At 36.4% G+C, this 20835-nt stretch overlaps 1 protein-coding gene across 1 annotated transcript in view; it reads right to left on the bottom strand.

Moving 5' to 3' along the window:
• Positions 1 to 559: 559 nt before the first annotated feature.
• Positions 560 to 20835, bottom strand: part of LOC131431237 (box A-binding factor) — a 534459-nt gene continuing 514183 nt past the window's right edge. Inside the window, exons 4-9 of the mRNA XM_058596831.1 lie at positions 12059 to 12661; positions 4361 to 4889; positions 4183 to 4304; positions 3492 to 4116; positions 3274 to 3419; positions 560 to 3202 (exon numbers count right to left, since the gene is read on the bottom strand). Coding sequence (XP_058452814.1) covers positions 3044 to 3202; positions 3274 to 3419; positions 3492 to 4116; positions 4183 to 4304; positions 4361 to 4889; positions 12059 to 12661 — 2184 coding nt within the window. The 3' untranslated portion in view covers positions 560 to 3043. The remainder of the gene's footprint in view (positions 3203 to 3273; positions 3420 to 3491; positions 4117 to 4182; positions 4305 to 4360; positions 4890 to 12058; positions 12662 to 20835) is intronic.

Consider the following 20835-nt stretch of genomic DNA (forward strand, 5'->3'; position numbering starts at 1 on the left):
TTTCAGTGGAACACGTTTTTAACAGGCACTTTTTATTCATTATTTAATTTTTAATTCGCAGTCGCAAAACAAACACACGGCAGCTGTCAAATATGAACTTGCTTCATTGGCAGTTCATTTGTGTCGTTAGCGTGGTAAACCTAATACACTTGATCGATGCGAAAATGATTACCTTATTCCAAATCACGTTGTTTCAATCTATTTACCTCAGACTGAATACTTCTGGCAAAATTTCAAAACACAAGGCGTCTCCATCAACACTCATTTGCTTGAAGATAAAAACTCCATAATTATAATGAAATGACAAAATGTTGTTAAGCTCGAATTCACTGAAACGCAACCAATGCAACGGGGTCTATAAAATGAAACGTATTCGTTCGTTTTACCAAAGACTACTTTGTTTCCTCCACTTTCAAACGAGCAATACAACATGCTCAAGCTCATGTTTAAATTGTCTTACGATATTGTACTGAAAACAAAAACAAACTAAAGTACTTTCGTGATGCGGCGAAAATTGAAAGTTTCTAATTCAAATTAACCGAAGGCAACGAATCGGAAGTTTGTTGTTGTTGTTGTTTCCAGCTTTGAGTTGTTCGTATTGAAAAATTTAAAACAAATTGCTTATTGTTTCGTGTTTTCTCCAGCTCCCAAATCAGATCTCAGCGACTCACAAAGCCTTATACGTAAAATTTTAAAATAGCACACTTAAAGTTAGTAGTAACAGTTAGAGGAAAGGATGGAAGCGAAAACTTAATGCTAGCGAAATTAGTCCTTCTTATATCTTATGTTTGGGAACAGGGGCTCTTACAAACTAAACTGGTAAACAACTGGTATACAGCACGTAGTTCTTTTTTTTCTCTTGCTCAATCTAATTAATGTATTCACTTTTGATTTTGGGTAGCCGCTGGACTGGGTGAACCCCAGTCTGGGTCTGTCTAGATCTCGTGATTACAGTATCCGATCCGAAACTAGGCCTTCTATCTAAGCGAGTTGAATCGGCGGAGGTTGTCATGATTAGCATTCGCGCGGGAGCTGCGAAGGGATTTTCTAAGTACTGAAAATAAGCTAGAATAGTGCTCGGGAGAACAGATTTTGCGGCGTACTGCTCGATACAGGATAATTGTTGAAATGACTAGATTTGAATTGTTCATTTATGCTGCTTGTTTCGATTCGAATCACTGGCTGCTGGTTTGGCAATGATCAACCCCTATTTGACGTTCGATGTATGAGAATGTTATCTTTGCTGAAAATGAAATCTTTCGGGGAGGCGCACAGGACGGATGCATGAAATTAGACGGGGTGTGAATTTAGGGTGTAATACTGTACATTTGTGTTTCGTTTTGTTTCTTTCTCTTTATAAAAAAATAATTATTCGAGCACTATTTTTTAGACGAAAATCATACATTAAGTCAGATTAGTTTGGATGGATTTTAGGTTTCAATAAGAGAGCTAGTTTCCTTGCGAATATTAGCTGAAAAAGGAACGCAACCTATCGGTATGAAAATTAAGTATTGTGACTAATAACCATTGATCACGTGCACACTGTTCAAGTATCGTTAAGTAGATCGTTAAGCGAAAACAAACATTTCTTCGCGTCAATATTGTCTTCTGCTACAAGCAGAAGCGGAATTTAGTGTACAACTAAAACTTCTCATTCGGACAGTTTAAAAACTTCTCAACTATAAGTTAAGCTTGTGGTTTCTAGGCATTGACATTTTTAATTCCCTTCTCACCACGTGATAACAGAATTTCTAGGCATAGCAGGAAGAATGGGTTGAGTATTTACAGTTTAAACAGTTGTGTTTGGCTGTACTTTCTTTTTTTTTTGTTTTGCATCTCTACAAATTAATTTTGATTTGTTACCTTACTCGCTGTGTTTATTGACTTCCGCTGAAGTCTAGCTTTTATCGTTTTTCATTTCTCCTGCTAGCAACCTTTAAGTATATCAACCAACAATGTTTATCACATATTTTCCGTTTTGTGTTCTGTTCTTCCAGTGCTTGAATTTGTATTCATTCTGTGTAATGCTTAGGCAAAATTTATGTTTCCGAAAATCCACAACAATTGATGAGTTAAAATTAATGGTTCTGAAGATGTTCAACGTCAAAATTTAAAATTTTGATTTCCACAAACAGACACTGAACCTTACAATATCAATCATGTCTGAAAAAATCTTCGATCGTGAATTATTTTCAATGTTTGATATTTCATAGTTTTTTTTGTCGCTTACTCGAATAATATCTTGCGAATATTCAGCGAATATTATCAGTGCTCTGTCTCTGCTTAAAGCGGTATAACTGTACTGTTCTAGAAACTGTGTTCAATATTTCTTTCGCGGATTATTATTATTGCTTTAGGGTGTTTGTAGCTGCTCTAATATGTAAAGGTTTGAACAACCTTCAACGCTATGATTCTAATGATCTTTTTTTTTACAAGATCCACACATTATGCATATATTTAAAAAAACTAAGAGTATTTCCTTTGCCACCCAATCATTTATGCACCTTAAATTGAGTAACGATTGTTCTGTTCGTTCATACTGAGTATTCGTGTTTCTGTCAGAACAAACACCACGTTCTTAGAGATTTAGAATTTTTTGCTTTCTGTCACTATCAAGTCCAATGTTGATAAGAATTGTAGAGATGCTTTTGCCGTGTTCTGTACTTTCTATAGTAATAATCAAGATTTATTACGGCTTTGTTTGCTGGCTGGATTTCTGCTTGCTGTTGTAGTGATAGCAATAATAGTACTGATTGAAACAATAGTTTGTAGTAGATTAGTGTTACTTTTAGTAGTAGTCGTAGTAGTAGTAGTAGTAGTAGTAGCTGGTAGTACGGCAAACAGTAGTTCGTGCATACTACCTTCGCCGCAGTTAAAACAATAAAAAATCTCAAGAAAGATTGTATTAGTTTTGGGGCAGATTCTCTCAGGGTTGACGTTGATTGTTTCCACTGCTTTTACGTTTGCCTTTCTTTCTTCGGCGACGTTTCCTCGGCGGTGGTTTGCGCTTACCCTAGCTAACCTTCCCGGGCTTTCGACGCAGTCAGTGTTGCGATGAATCGCTACCGAGTTGAGTGGCGACCAGGTTCAGCGGGAGGTTACACGAGTCAATATCATTCTCAGGACCGCTATCGTCACCAGGTTCCATGACGGTTACGGTTGGATCGAAGTTCTGCGTTACCCGCAGATAGTGCTGGAAGGCCTGTCAAGAAAAAGTGTTGTAAATTTTATGTTTATCACTAAGCACTAGTACGAGAAAATATTTACACTTACAGGTGGCATGGGAAAGTTGGGTGGCGTTGCACGGGCTGCATCTCGCAAGGCAATCAAAAGGTTATGATTCTGTAGGGCCTGCAAATCGGCCGCCCCCTCTAACACTCCGTTGTCCATGGGTTCACTGCTCTCTTGTTTGATTGATTCTGCAAGTTTAGAGATAAAGGGCGAACATGAGTATGGAGTATATGTTAGAAAAAAAAACAATAAACACTCACTCCTTCGAGTAGATTTATCTCCCTTCGGACGACGTCGTCGCGTATGAATGGTATCTCGTCGCATGGTGTGCGGTCGGTTTACACCGTGCAACTTGAAGTACAACCCACAGGCATTGCAAACCATCTCACCACGGATATTTCGTCGCCAAATGGTCGTAGTCGTTGTACCGCAATTCGTACAAGACATGTCCTTCTGTTGGGAGTTTGGCTGTTGATTCTGAGCTTGTTGCTGCCCTTGCTGCTGTTGTTGGGCCTGTGATTGCTGGGTTAACTGTTGAGCGGCTAGTTGAGCTGCGGTATTTTTGCCCGTCATTAGCTGAGGACTGGCAGCTCCACTGTTCTGTTCAATGGACCCCGGCAGAAGACCTGCTTGGGGAGAAACATCCGATTTCGTTCGAAACAGAATGTTGGTCGAGTTGGCACGGTTCATGTGACTGACCGCATCCAGATGAACCGGACTACCGCTGCTATTGCTAGTAACTACAGTCATTGCACCACCAGCCTTACCCGAAGCTGTTAGTTTGAGGGCTTCCATCGTAGTGTTTGGAGAATTTCCTTCAACCGGTGTTCGACTTGGGCAAGACTGTTTACGGCGGCCTTGAGCATTACTACGGTTTGCTTCAGCCTGCAGAAACAAAAGATTATTGTTATTGAAAACTGTTGAAATTAATAACAAACTTCAGAACTTCACCTTCATCAGTGACACACCAGGGGTGATTTGAATGGACGGCGAAAATTGAAGTCCTAGTGCCCGTGCGTTAATCATCTTGCGGAGGAGTTGAGTCGCTTCATTGCCAGCACCGTTTATAAGATCTGAAATTTCAACGTTTTAACTCATTTCTTAAGGAAATACACTTTAAATTACTTACTTGTATTTTGCGCCAAAGCCTGCCATAACTGGGTGGTCGCTGGATCTGTACCGTCAGCTAACGCTCCAAACTGTTGCCCCAGGTGAACCTGAACCTGCTGTAGATGTTGCTGATCTTCAATCGAATTCAGGCTATCCGGCGTTTCGCGCCCCATGTGATCAATCTGATTGCTCTGATGGTGCTGTTGGTGATGGTGGTGATGATGATGATGATTGTTGTTGTTGTTGTTATTGTTGTTCGACCGTTTGATCTCATCCGTCGTACATTCCGAACCAGCATCCTGCGAGGAAATATCCATCTGAAGCCGTCCCGAATCGCTACTGTCGGCACTGTCACTGTGCTGGCTGGCCTGATCGTCACCGATTATATCCGGAAGACTTTCGCGTTTTATTACGTTCTTCTTGACCAGAGTCGTGGCGGGCAGCGTTGGCGAAAGGATGTTCGGTTCAACCTTCAGGCGTTTCATTGTGAGATCCATCTCTTCGCTACTGGGTGACCGTTTCAGGTTATTCAGGAGAAACTCGTGAGGCTGATTGAAGGAAAGAGACGAGAGAACGAAAATCAACATTAGCACTTTTAGTATTTTCAAACGGTTCATAGTGATAGGTTAGTAGCAATATAACAATTCGATAGGACATTCAACATTCAGTTATCTCTTTCGGTCCTCTACGTTTGAAAGCAATTTTAGAAACTCTCGAAAGTGCAAAAGTCTGCACCCGAAAAAATAGTTACTGATAAATCTGCAAACCTGCCATCTCCGACTAAAATCTGTGTTTTTATACAGGTATATCTGATCATCGTTCCTGGTTCCGAAAGTACCGGAAAAGTGCTCTAAACCGGAAAATCACTCCAATTTCTTAGAAACGGCTAGACCGATCTTCGCAACTCAGACTAAGTTTTCATAAATAGATGTAGAATTTTATTCAGATCCAGCTTCCGGTTCCGGAAATACAGAGTAGTCTGTACGAAATTGCAACGCAAAAATCATATTTTTTTTAATTTGGCTAAAATTTTGTTCAATTTTTAGGTTATGCTAGTTGCTGGCAAAACGAACTGATTTCAGCTATACCGGTTCTCAGCTCCCAGCTCCGAAAGTACCGGGAATAGTGGTCGAAATCTCAAAAAATGGAACCCCTTCATTTTCTTAGAAATTTTCACAAACTTAGACTCAAATAAAAGGGTCTACGTCTGTAATAATTGACTACTTTTGACTTTTGTTCGGATTTTCCGGTTCCGGTCCCGGAACAACAGGATGAGATATGTTAACAATTTGAAATCGTCATTTAGAGCAAACATGCTAAAAACGAAGAATTCTTATTAACTTGGATAAAAACTGTTCAAAATTAAATAGGGTTATGTATGTAACAAAAATATGCACTCACTTTCTCGGAGATCGCTGAACCGATTTTCACAAACTTAGATTCAAATGAAAGGACTTATGGTCCCATAGTGTGGTACTAAATTTCATTCAGATCCGACTTCCGGTTTCGAAGTTAAAGGGTAATATGTGATAATTAAGGAAAAATGTACCCTCAATTTTCTTGGAAACAGCTTAATCGATTTTCATAAACTGAGATTCAAACGAAAGGTATTAATTTTCTTTAAAAATATCTAGAACATTTTAACCGCGCGATAGAAGGAAAGTTTTCAATTTCATGAGTTTTTTCGTAATCGATGGTCAAAAACCGGTGCGAATCCCCTAAATCTGATAGATAAATTCTTCTAAAGGGTGATTTTTTAAGAGGATTTGATTTAAAAAAAAACCTGTTTTAATCCACCTAGTCGGATCCACATAATATTCAGGAAGTCGGATCCAAATAATATTCAGGATTTTTTTATGGGACCTCAACACCGTTCATTTGAATCTAAGTTTGTGAAAATCAGTTCAGCCATCTCTGAGAAAAGTTAGTGCACTTATTTTCTCAATTTTTTGCACATTTTACCCCATAATTCCAGAACCGGAAGTCGGATCCGAATAATATTCTGGAATTTTGTATGGGACCACAAGACCTTTCGTTTGAATCTAAGTTTGTGAAAATCGGTTCAGCCATCTCCGAAAAAAGTTAGTGCAAAAAAACGTTACATACACACATACGCACATACATACACACACATACACACACAGACATTTTGCGTACTCGACGAACTGAGTCGAATGGTATATGACACTCGGCCGTCCGGGCCTCGGTTCAAAAGTCGGTTTTCACAGTGATTGCATAACCTTTCTATATGAGAAAGGCAAAAACACAAAAATATTGATATTTAAGTACAAAGAAATGATCAGTTTTACAATTTGAAAAATAAAATGGCGACTTGGCGGCATTAATTAATTGATTTTCTGTAAAATGGCAGCCCTTTGAAAATAAAACTGCATTTTTTCATCACAAAATTGTTCATAAAAATAAAATATTCACAATATTCAAAATCTCTACGTACCTCTGTGGAGATAACTATCGAGAATATTCTGTAAAATTTTTGAATCGATTGGTCAAAATTTACTTCACTTATGTTTCCGCTAGTCAAAATGTAGCACTTTCGCGAAAATGCCGCCATTTTGTTTTTCAAATTTTAAAACTGATCATTTTTCTGTACTTAATATACATATTAAAAAGTGCTTCATACAAAATTCGGATTACTCCATTTTTTAGATCCCAAAATAATTCCCCAAAAAAGACCTGCTCTTTTTTCTACAGTGGTGCAACCCCTTAAATCTTTATTGAAATCGATAGAACGATCAATATAATCTATTGTTTGAAGATGATTTCATGAAAATGTTGGCCACGGCTCCGCTTTAGATGGCCCATGCGCAAGGTCCAATTAGGGCACACTCTCTCCAACATATCGATCGGTATTTCACGAATAAATACTTCAAAACGTGAGATAAACTGTTCACCGAAGGTGGCTCTCAATTTGGTAATTGTTTCGCGTGCCGTGTGGGATGTAGCATCGTCTTGTAGAAAACCACATGTCAGGCATGTTCAACTCTTCCATTTTGGACAACAAAATCGTCAATCATCACACGGTAGCACTCGCCATTCATAGTAACGTTCTGCCGCTTTCGAAGAAGTACGGTCCGATGATGCCACCGGCCCAGAATCCACATTAAACAGTGACTTTTTTTGGGATGCATTGGAAGCTTTGGCAATGCTTCTGTCTGGTCTTTGCTCCAGATGCGGAAATTTTGCCTGTTGACGTATCCATTCAATCAGAAATGAGCTTCGTCACTGATCACAAATTTTCGATAAAAAAGTGAATCTTCCTCCAACTTTGCCAGCCAAACGACGATTCATGACAACATTATAGATCAAACTGAACAAGTTTGATAGTGACACAAGACACGATTCACGTGTGATCTGTCAAAAACTGTGTTGCTAAAAAGATACCAGCAAAAAATCACCATTTTGTTTGCAGAACTTGTTAGTTTGTAGGTATATATACTTAATTCGGCACTATTGGTTTCCCGTTTCCTGTTCCGAAAGCACCGAAAATAGTGAAGAAAAACTCCAAAAGTAGAACTCACATCGATTTCACAGTGATACTTGAACCGATTTTCGTCAATCTTGATTTTAATTAAAGCTCACAATGTGTTCAAAGCTACGATGAAATTTCATTCGAATCCGACTTCCGGCTCCGCAATTGCAGTGCGATGAGTGCCAAAACGAATGACGATACAAACCCGAAAACACAACACGCCGTAAAACATGACCAAGAGTTTTCAACCGCGCTGAATAAACCAGAATCACGGTGCGGCTACAAATGTCTGCTACTGGTGTGGTTGAGAAAAATCTTAGCTTTTTTACGATAAGTGCAACCGAAAGAATGAAAGAATATCATTGAATTGATATTTACACCGAAGCCCGGAGGGCCAAGTGTTGTATACTATTCGAATCGAATCGAATTTTCACAAACTAAGGTCTTATGGTCACATACAAAACTTTAGACCATATTTAGTATTTTTTCTATAATTCAACTTGCCTTTTTTTCTTTGATAGTTTTACCAACCAGGGCCGCTTTTACATAGGGGCAGTGGGGGCAAGTTCCCCGGGTCTATAGTCTTAGGGAACTCCGGACAGGACCAACCGAGCAAAAAATAAAATAAGACATTTACACAAAAAATCTTGCTCCCGGGTCTATTTATACGTAAAAACGGGGATGTTAACTATAAATTCTTTTCGCTATTTCAAATAAAATTTGCACGAAACCTAAAAAAATCGCTAGCTTAGTTCATTTTTATCAACTTTGTATATAACTCCTTAACCAACAAATTTAACAAGCAACGTCTCAAAGCACCAGAGCTTCGCCCAATAGGAAAATGTTTGACGAACGTCAAGCGGAACCTCAATTAGAAAATTTGAAAGTTGTCTGCGATATGCAGCTCATGCCAAACTTGATGGAAGAAGTTAAACGAAAGGCTCGGCAATTCGCATTCGCCATTCGAGTAAATATTTGTTTTGTTCTGCTATTTGAATTGAATTTGAAACAGAAACAGAATGCAATTTTCTAAAAAAAATTAGACCGATTTCCGCATGTTCTTGTTTGACAATATTGTTTACCGTTTCTGTTTTTAGCACTAGTTACACTCACTCAATATTAAAGTAATCCTTTTCTGTTTAACAATCAAACAGTGCTTAAAACAGATTTAATTCTTACATAATCAATCCTGTTATGAACTTCTGATCGGGTAATTTTTAGATATGTGTATTCGATACAGCAAACTATTTCTAGTTAAAAATTAAAACTCCTATATTCGAGTGAAGAATTACACCACTATATTTATGCAGAAGATACTTTCCGCAGAACTAGAGAATCCACTTTAAAAATAAATTAAAAATCTGCATGAATTTGTCATATAAACATAATAAATAAGTCCGCATACAACACGTCACTTTGAAAAACCCCATGAAAACGATTTTATTTTTATTCTCCATTTTTTTCGATGTCCTCAATTGATTCATACTCTCTGATGTATGGAAAATGTCAAAGTAAAAATAAAATTGCTTACAATTGTGATTTTGAAACAAGGTAAGCATCATTTAGGGGTTAGCCAAATTTTATGCTAGGGCACAACACCGTTTCTATTATTTTTACGTTTCGTTTTTGACTCATCAGTGCAGAGCAGTTCAAATTGAACTGCTTAGTGCTAAACTCGGCAGTTCAATTTGAACCGCTAAGCAGACGTAAAGTTTCTGCTATTTACAGAATAGCTACATAATACAGAATAGAACTTTACGTCTGTTTTTTTGGGACAGCGCCTTCTCCTGATGTCGGATTTTACTCTGAATGTCTTTCTTTACCTCCTCACCTTTTACTCTTTCATTTGTAGCATGGAAAAGTCCACTGGAGTTAGTTTCTGTCAAACTTGCTCTCCAGCAGGTATAAAACCTCCTCATCTTTTGCATCAACAGATTACAAACATCTAAATGATACATTTCCTTAAATCTAGTGCTTCTATAGCAACTAAATCTAATAAAACAATAACATAAGCAACGATTTCTTGATAACATTACGTGATAAATGAAAGTCGAAAAAATTGAAACAATTGTTAAATATGCGGCACATGCGTGACGTACAAATAATAAATCGAGACCAAACAGTTTACAGCAGTTATGATAACTCGGTAAGTTTAAAGGCTGTCTCCATGGAAGATGTTGGAAAGCGAATCGAACAAAATTGCGTTGGATATCGTTTTGGTAATAAGTTGACCAGATAACAGCAGGATATTCGAGAGTTGAGCAAATTAAAACGCAATACAGAGCTTACAAGCAATGTACATCAGAGAATTAGTAACGCGGAAAATAAATCATAATAGCTGAGTGGTTTTGGAGATAGTAAATTCTATGCGCTTCTCGAAATTTAACTTGGAATCCAGAAGAACACCCAGTTCCTTAACAGACGATGCGCGTTCAAGAACATTTTGTGAAATATTTTAGTCAAACTTGAATAATGACTTTTTGCGACTAAAAGAGATGACGGAGCATTTAGTGGCATTTGAAACCATTTCGTTGATGTTACACCAATTATTTAAAATATCTAACTGTTCCTGTAGGAACTCTGAGTCAGCTGCAGATTTGATTATATGAAATAATTTAAAGTCATCGGCGAACGATAGTTTCATACACTTTATCGAAAAATTTGAATCGTTGAGATACTATAAAATTATAAACGGTCCAAGGTGACTTTCTTGAGGAACTCCAGAGGTAGCAGCAAATGGTGAGGTGATACAGTCTCCTATTTTCATTATCATTTCATGGTGTGATCGAAGCCAATTAAAAAATGATCCGTAAAATCCCAGTCTACTTTACTTGGAGATCGTTATGTGATGATTGATTTTATCGAACGCAGCAGCGAAATCGGTGTATATAAAATCTACTTGTAGTCGTGTTTGTGAAGAAGATATGATGAAAGAAAGTGTAGGTTACTAAATTTGTGGAAATTGAACACTTTGGCATGAATCCATGCTGCGTAGTCAGAGCAATTATGTATTATAAAATCCAGAACTAAAATTTCAAACAGCTTCGATACGGCTCACGAAACAGCAATTCCAAGGTAGTTGGATACTACACCCTTGTTCACAGAGGATTTCTTCTATATTTCAGGAAAAATTCCAGAATGCAAAGAACAATTAAAAATGTTGAATAGTGGTACTAACAAACTATTGAAACAATTTCTTATCATCACGGATGGAATCCCGTCTTCATTTTTTTTGTCCAACTTCGCCTCGTAAGCCTGTCGTGAAAATTTTGTTTTAATTTCACACAAAATTTGATTTTTATTTCACACAAAATTGGTGACCATATTATCGAAGAATAGCATTCCATTTATTACGTTCTTTGCATTATTGAATGTGTTTTCACTGAGACGATATCTTCCATCAGACATCAATATCTTTGATTGCGAAAACCTTTTTTCGATTTCCGTATTAGAATGAGGAAATGAATCACATATATCGAAAAGTTTTTGTAATTTCTGGTAAATGCTTTGCTGAAATAGCAATTTATACCACTCGAGATCGGAGAGCATAAAATCGAAATTTTGTCCACAGAAAAAAACATTTGCTTGAACCGCCAGCTTGTAAATTTTGGTTTTATCAAAGTGAAAATTCACCAATTCGGCCAGCTCGACCAATTGCTGAAACGTTAGCTTATTCTTAATTTTTTGGGGATTCATTAAACACTCCACCTTCAAAAATTTACAAAGAACTTTTTTTTTCGAATAAATGATTCACAAATGTGAAATCTCGGTTAATTTTTCAAAAGGGCGTATAAGCAAGTGACAGTTTCTCTTTGTTTACTTTCTCTTCTATTAATTACCAAGTGGTTTCCACGTTTATCACTCAACTCTTTGCATGAAATGATACCCGAAACTTTCGACTTTCAAACGGAATAGTGATATCAAAGAAAATCTGTTTAATCACATCACAATAATCGAAAGAGAGAGTGATTAAAGAGAAACTGTCACTTGCTTATACGTCCTTTTGAAAAATTACCCGAGAAATGATGTTTCTTGAAATTCGCGCGAAATCTGCGCCATAGCATCAAAATCTGAGCAGAAACCGCGCTAAATCCGCGAAATCTGCACGACCGTAAAAGTCCTGTATTTCAAACTTCTAATTTTATGTGATTAAACTTTTAATCATTATTATTAAACTGAGACGTCATTGTCGAACTTCTTAAAAAAATGAGTTCGATAAATACTCACCTTTATCACAGACGATTTAATACTTTGTAGTTGTGGCTGATTGTTATTGTTGATGGTTTGATACTGATGCGACTGTTGCAATTGTTGTTGCTTTTGTTGTTGCTGCTGCTGCTGTTCGGCAATTAAACTGGGCGACTGGGGATTCGAACTGGGTGGCGAGATTATCACTTTTTTACTAATGTCCATTAATACCGCTGCGGTTTCGAGATGTTCCTGCTGGAGCTGGGTAAGGTTCTTAACCTGTATCAGTGGCTGTTTTGGTTGATGCTGCTGCTGTTGCTGATGGTGTTGAAGCTGTGTTGGATGCAGGTGTATCGTTTGGTGAATTATCGACGGCTGTTGCTGCTGCTGCTGTTGTTGTTGCTGATTGGAGGACGAAATTTTCATACTCTCAATCGGGATCACAGATACTGAATTTGCTTCCAGGTTTTGTAGATGCGTTTTACTAAGTACTGAGGTAACTGATTTTGTATGATTGTTATTGTTGCGTAGGGCCTGCAACGCAGCTATCGCATCCTGCTCGGCGGAAGCTTTCGCGGCTAACGAAGCGGGTGAGGAGGCGATCAGGTGTTCTAGCTTCTCGGAAGATTGCGAGAGGATTTCCTGCGGATTGCGAAGAAGAAATAAAACATCAGATTGTGGCAGTGATAATACAGTTGAGGAAAAGGAAAGAAGAAAAAAAATAATCACAGAATTTCAGTTCTAGATGAGAGCGAGAGAAGATCCTTCGTCTTCTTCCTACATCATCCGTATTATACACAATGACTAGACTAATTTTATTTTTATCAATGTATTAAACGAAACGACCGAAACCGACTCACCATACCCTTTTGCAGAGAATTCATCACATGTTTTTCTTTTTGAGTTAAACCCATTTCCAGGAATAGTTTTTATCATACAATTTCTGTCTTCCTTTGCTGTACCACTCCCTAAGGTAGAGAGTACACGGTGTAGCTCCCACATAGGATTGAAATACACAAAGCATTCGAGGCAAAACGGAAAAATAATCAGATCCAGAATTACCCCCCGACACATCGCCGGTTTGAATTCATTCAACCGTTGCCGAAAAAATGGTACAAAAGACAAGCGTAATGGAATAATCAAGTACCATTCGTCATTTAACTTCTACAGATTTGCTCACACATACAGGCGTACACACGGACCGATTTACCGAATATAGACAGACAGAGACTGACAAAGGCGATGAATAATCCGTAATCGGTGAAGCGGATAATTCAATACCGGTCCTTGTCTTGCCTGGTTCGGGTCTTAACTCAATCTTATATTCGTTATCCGTTAAATCGATCTGCATACTACAAAAAGGTCCTGATGCGTGGTTGTCTGCCTGAGGATGATTGAGATTCTCGTCCACATTTTTATGTATGGTCATTTGAAATTAAAAAAAAAATGATGAACTATGAAGATATCAGTTCTTTGACATAAAGATTAATTTTAATATAGGGTCGCCAGCTTACTTTTATAAACTGATTTTTATTTCAATCACTAGTCGAACACGTTGCTACATTTTCAAGCCGCATTCAAGTTCGGGATAGCACACTCGCAGTGTGTGTGTGTGAAACATTGTGATTTCCATCTTGCAGTAAAAAAAACGCCCAAAAATAACTCTAACCATAGATAATTCATCATTAACGACGAGTAAAGCCCGGCACCGTAAAGGAAACCGACAGTAAAGGTGGAACGAAAATCATATCTTCGACTTTTATGATGATTCGTTCTTTGGCTTCGGTTGCAACTCAGTTCCTTGGCGTGTATGTCTGTGGCTTACCAAGTGTTATAGCAAGCCAACCAACCACCGACCCGACAACCTTGAATGATAATAGTGATGATAATATCCATCGACGAAAGAAAAAAAAAACGATCGCCCAAAAAGTGATTGTGGTTCGAGGTAGGAAATACGAAACAGATTAAGACGAAGTTATTAATGCTCTGGCGGATGAAATACGAGGAAAAAAAAATGTAATGATAAAAATATTATGACGAATTGTGGTGATCAGCTTTGACCGGCGTGATGGATTTATGGAATGTGGAACGTCTGAAGCTTTTCGTTGGAACTCACGGAGCGTGTGGCTTGTATAGAAATATAATACTCTAGATTTTTTTTTCCGACGATTCACATTGTCAGCATGGATATGACCTAATATCAAATCACTACGATAATGAAGCAAATGACCCGAAAATGATCTTTAGAATTTTTTGGAACCTTTCAATGCAGACTAATTAGGCATGAAAATTAGCTCTGGCCACGGTCATTGAATTTCAATTCCGGTCCCAGGACAAGCACACCGCTGTGTGCTTGTCCTGGGACCGGAATTGAAATCCAGAGGTCATACCGAGAAAAAAAATCTAATACCACAAAGCAACAAACGAGAGATCAAAACGGTTTGCGTTCAGTTCAAAGACAGTTCCGACTCCGCCATCGTTAAGACGTGTCCCGAATTCGCGTGTAATCATTTAACCACCCATTACCTGCGCGATGGGCGCATCTAGTCACGTCATCAGCTGATTCCTTCCTGAACTCGTCTCGTGAATGGGGGGCGCGTCTCCTCCTCTCGATTCGATGTGCTGCTGCTTTCGTGTGTTGTGGATGGGATGTGCATTTCAACTCATCATCACTGGTCCGATGCACAGCAATTTATGGCGAATAAGGCACTGGGAAGGCGGTAGTGGCGGTTACCGGCGGCGTGTGATGTTTTCCATGCTCTCCATCATCAAGTGCGGTGCGGTATGTCCGAACATGAATGCCAGGACAGACAAGTAGCGTTTATTGAATTAGAGCTTCCTCGCATGGATTTACCGCCTCCTGGGCGGTCCCCATCGGTACGCGGAAGGCAAAGATGCAGAAAGTATGAATACAGTCATGCTGCTGTTGAGCAGTAAATCGTGGCACGTGTCGGTCACGATTTCAGCGCGATGTTTTGTTTTCAAAATCACGCGAGCAAAAGATTGTTAGCATCTTCCCATGAAGAGAGTTTTTATTTCTATCATACGGGGCTCTCTATATGAGTTCACACTGGGAAAAATAATCACTGATCTGTGAACATTCCGCAGGTTTCAAAAAATCACCCATTAAGAGTTCGTGTAGTTAACCATTTTCGACGAAATATCAAAGGTTTCAATTGAAAACCGACATATAATTTAATCTGCTTCATCGCCAGACATTTCGAATTCGGTTTCGAGGTTTCAGTGGTGGCCGAAACTCCACTTCCGCTGAAATTCGTATCGTCAGGCTTTCTGATCAACAAAATACACGAAATAGTGTTGTTCGACGGCAAAGTAAAAATGCGCAAGCTATCGGATTAGTACTGAGTGCACACGCCATATTCTGGTAAAGCCGGCCGATTCCGGACTAAACACACGAGCGCTAGCGTATTTCGGATGCGTGTTTGGTCATAGCAAATGGGGAGTCGGGTGGACTCAGGTGGTATCGATTGGTAGCTGTAGGTGAATCTTGGATCCATTAGTACACACCAGAGAACAGACGGAGTCTGAAACTGGAACGAGTGTTCTGAAGCATCTTAGTAAAGCCTAATGAATTGGAAAGCGCTTGGCATTGAATAATTGTGTATTCGTCAACAGCGAGTTTTATTGTGTATTACTGGAACGATTAATAGCCGGATTCGCTGCAAAATAGTCTCACATGTAGCTAAAAAATACTATGAGAATATCGAGAGAAAATTATTTAGTTAGTGCTCTGATTGCATCCCACCCACCTTATTCGTCTGAATTGACTCCTTCGTATTGCTATCTGATCCCAAGCCTTTAAAAAAGATGCTTTATTAATACAAAAATCGACTAGCGAAGAGTATTTTGCACACCGTTGAAGAGTATTTTCCTGATCTACTGCAAAATAACTTTTCGGACGAGATCGAAAATTTGGATTTTGAACACTGGAATATGTGTATCGTCCAAAAAAGGTACTACATTGAATTTTTTTTATTCCCAAGGATGTAAAACCCCGCTTAGTATGATGAGGATTAATACTTCAATAACAAATGTTGTTTTTACTCGATCTCGATTCTACGTTCTAGGAGAGGAAACGTTTCAATTCCCATCCACCGTAGGTTGAGAGTCTATTAGTTCATTAATCACGTTGCCGTTCATAAATTCGTCGTCGCAATGAGTTTTTGTTTTAGTTTTTATGATTGGTCATGATGTTGAAGTCGTTACTATTCATTATACATTTGTTGCAGTTAATGGTTGGATAATGAGAAAGTTCTATTATTTTTGTGTATCGCATAGATTTTGACCTTTTTGTTAGTGGCTACTCAGATCAGCTTTTTCTGAAAACCAATTTTTCGATGTCCGTGAACACGACCCTGTAAAATCTACTGAACCGATTCTTTTCAAACATGGAACATACTTTCTTGGCCTCCTCCCCCATACGTTTTTTAAATCTTTTCATTTTCATATTATAGTAATTTTTCACCTCAAAACTGGTGGAAAACTTAGCGTACGATAGCGTTTTCTACTTGAATATGTCTGTTAAAAAAAATCAAAATAATAACTTGAAAACGATGGAGGGGGCAGAAATAACTCGTACTTTAAGTAAATTTTAGAACATTTTTGATTTCAGAGTGCCGAGTTATAGTGTTCACCGCGCAAAGTGATTCGCGAAAGAGGTTTTGGGGAATGCTCTGTTACCGTCTTATTTTCCAATAATCATATAAGGAAATTTAAATGAATATTCTTTAAATGATGTTTTATAATGTAAAAAAAATGAACAAATTTTCTTAAGCTGTTTTTCTGTAAAAGATTACAAAAAAACAAATGATTTTTTATTCAAATTATTCTTTACTCCCTTACTAAGAAAAAAAATAGGTTCACTCATTTCATGTTTTCGTGTAGCTATAACAGCAGTATTGCACAATTGTCGAGCCGTATTGCTTCTTAGAGCCGAAGCGAACACATTGTGTTCGATTTTATCACAATTTGATGTTTGAAAGTGGAAAAAAAACTGGTCGTCAAATGGTGAGATAACTAAGTCCTCACAAGTCCCTATCTCATGCCTCCCCGAGCGTCTATGATGACATTTGGTCAATAGAACGGCGTCGACTGGGTGCTATCGCCTTCTGCGTTAGTAGCAGAATGAGAGGGTGCGAAATGGCTTGTAGGTTGAAGCCCATCCTAAAGTGCAGTGTTTATCATAGTATATTACAACATATAATTCTGTTGTTTATTACATAATGTATTATTATTATTATTATTATTATTATTATTATTATTATTGTTATTATTATTATTATTATTATTATTATTATTATTATTATTATTATTATTATTATTATTATTAGAAGAGCGTAACTTACACTGCGACATTAACTGTTATATTGTATCATAGCATATAATTTCACATATTATCGGCTTACACTATTTTATGTTATTATATACTATGTTGTATGGTATTATACTGCATTGCATTATATCATATTATATGGTATTATATTATAATATATTATATTATATTGTATTCTATTATATTATGTTATATTGTATTGCATTATGTTGTATTATATTATATTATATTATATTATATTATATTATATTATATTATATTATATTATATTATATTATATTATATTATATTATAGGGTTTATTATGAGTAGTACTACGTACCTCTGCGCAAAATATAAATTTGTTTTCCTTATAAGTTATCATTTTTAAAGTAAATTTTAACTAAAGATTAAGGTCATCACAAGGTGAGCTTGGTCCTCACTGGTTCCTGTTGTGTTTTATTCATTCTATTATTTATTATATAATTCATTGTACTACATTATGTTGTTTTTTTATTATTTTCATTATTATATTTATTGTTAGTATTATTAATTTTTCATCAATAATAATAACATATATTATTTTTATAGATGTGGATATTATTATTCTTATTAGAAAAGAAATATTCTACTTCCTGCAGTACTGCGAAGATAGAAGAGCATAACTGACACTCTACAGTAACTGTTATTTTATATATTGATTTATAATATATTATATTGTATGACATTGTATTATATTATATTAAATTAAAATATATTTTACTATATTATGTTATATTATATTATTTTGTAGTATATAAGTATTATTATTATTATTATTATTATTATTATTATTATTATTATTATTAGTATTATTATTATTATTATTATTATTATTATTATTATTATTATTATTATTATTATTATTATTATTATTATTATTATTATTATTATTATTATTATTATTATTATTATTATTATTATTATTATTATTATTATTATTATTATTATTATTATTATTATTATTATTATTATTATTATTTTTATTACTATTATTATTATTATTACTATTGTTACCATTATTATAATCTTTATCATTATCAGCTACATTTTCATTTCCATACTAAACATTTCACTTTACACATATATTATTAAATTGTATTATATTATATTACGTCATATTTTGTGGTATTATATTATATTACATTGTACTATATTATACTATATTATGGTACAATGTTTGGTATTGTTTTATATAGTAATGTAATGCATTTTTTAATACACAATTATAAGTGTATTATATTGCATTGTGATGTATTACATTTTTATATTTTATGCATAATAATATTTTAATATATTCAGTGTCGTATAGTGACCAAAATATATTATAATATATTATGGTATATTTTACTATATTATGTCACATAACATTATGATACTATTATATTCATCATAAAATATTATAGTAGACTATAATACACTGTACCATACGATTTTGCACCGTTTCATACTATATTGTGTTTTATTGTATTATACTGCCGGAAATTATATTAAAGTGTATTATGTTACATTATATAATACTATGCTCAAGTACATTGTAAGGGAAGAGGGATGGGAGTGCATCAGGGTATCTTACAAGTGAATGACTGGATGAAGGAGTGAAATGTCAACCCGATTCACAGGGGAAAGCTGTGTGTTTTCCCCAGAAGGTCTGAAATGAGTAAGACGCACCCTTCTAACAAACAAACCATCAGGCAGGTTTAAGCTGGTACAGCGAATTCTTTTATTATATGGCCGGATGTTATTGCTGGAAGGCGCCGGGTCCTCAAAGTCCATTTTGGCCTTCTTAACAGCAGTAATATGAAAGTTATCTGATAATCAAATTCGGATCTACTGTAAGTCTACCTGCATCCACTGGTAATGCCTTGAACTGATGGTGGCTTCACACATACATACATACATACATACATTTGATGTTTGAAAGTGGAATAAACCACTAAATAACAAACATGCCGGCATTCATGAGATGACTAGTGGTACAATAACCCTATGTACATATATTATTTCGTGAACCAGAGAAAAAAAATCCCCTTTTTTTCGATGATGGGAGAACAAGGAATTATAGCATTGATTTTTAACACAGTACGAAAAAATCAAGTTAATTCACGTCTGGTTAGATGCACCTACAAGGAGCATCGCGATTGATCTAAATTTAGATCCCAAAAGATGTAAAAATATTTCATGTTAGTAATTCCATAGTTAATTTAACTGAATTTGATATCAAAGTAGACAGAAAGTTCACATTTAAATGTTGATCGAAGTTATATCAAGTCTTCACTCGCATATCATCATTACGCAAATGCGAAATCACCACTATTATTGAAATTATTCTAGTTTTAAGTAAATATTTAATAAAAATTAGGAAATGCCCTCGGCATCTTAGAGCTTAACATGAAAAAAAGTCTTCACTCCCAAAATTACAGCATACTTTGTTTTACGTCATGTGTAACAGGTCGGCTGAAAAGTTCGTATCGTTTAATAGAAACACACATTTTTATGCCAAAATTCGTTTTTATTATTCAACATAATTGCCATCAGAGGCGATACAGCGATTATAGCGATCTTCCAACTTTTCGATACCATTTTTGTAGTACGATTTGTCCTTTGCCTCAAAATAGGCCTCAGTTTCAGCGATTACCTCTTCATTGCTTCTAAATTTTTTACCAGCGAGCATTCTCTTGAGGTCTGAGAACAGGAAAAAGTCACTGGGGGCCAAATCTGGAGAATACGGTAGATGAGGGAGCAATTCGAAGCCCAATTCGTTCAATTTCAGCATGGTTTTCATTGACTTGTGACATTGTGATTGTGAGCTCTGGCGGCACCCATTTTGCACAAAGCTTTCTCATATCCAAATATTCGTGAATAATATGTCCAACACGTTCCTTTGATATCTTTAGGGTGTCAGCTATCTCGATCAACTTCACTCTACGGTCATTGAAAATCATTTTGTGGATTTTTTTCACGTTTTCATCGGTAACAGCCTCTTTTGGACGTCCACTGCGTTCATCGTCTTCGGTGCTCATATGACCAGTACGAAATCTTGCAAACCACTTACGAATTGTTGCTTCGCTCGGTGCAGAGTCTGGATAACACTCATCAAGCCATTTTTTGGTATCGGCGGCTCTTTTTTTCATCAAAAAGTAGTGTTTCATCAACACACGAAATTCCATTTTTTTCACAATAACAAAAGTAGCTTCACTCAAAATGCAATATCTCACAAACTAATAATCAGACAGCTGTAAAATTTATACACGTATCTTTTGAAGGTTGGTACTAACTGAAAATGGTATGGATTTAATTCTAGCGGCGCCCTCTCATAGAAACGATACGAACTTTTCAGCCGATCTGTTAATGTTCATTTTTTTAGAGTGTAGGCATACTCATCGATGACTTTCCAAGGAAGCCATATTATTATTTAATTTGCGTTTTCAAGCTCAGCATAATAC

This window comes from Malaya genurostris, chromosome 2 (genome assembly GCF_030247185.1).
Source record: "Malaya genurostris strain Urasoe2022 chromosome 2, Malgen_1.1, whole genome shotgun sequence".
NCBI lineage: Eukaryota > Metazoa > Arthropoda > Insecta > Diptera > Culicidae > Malaya > Malaya genurostris.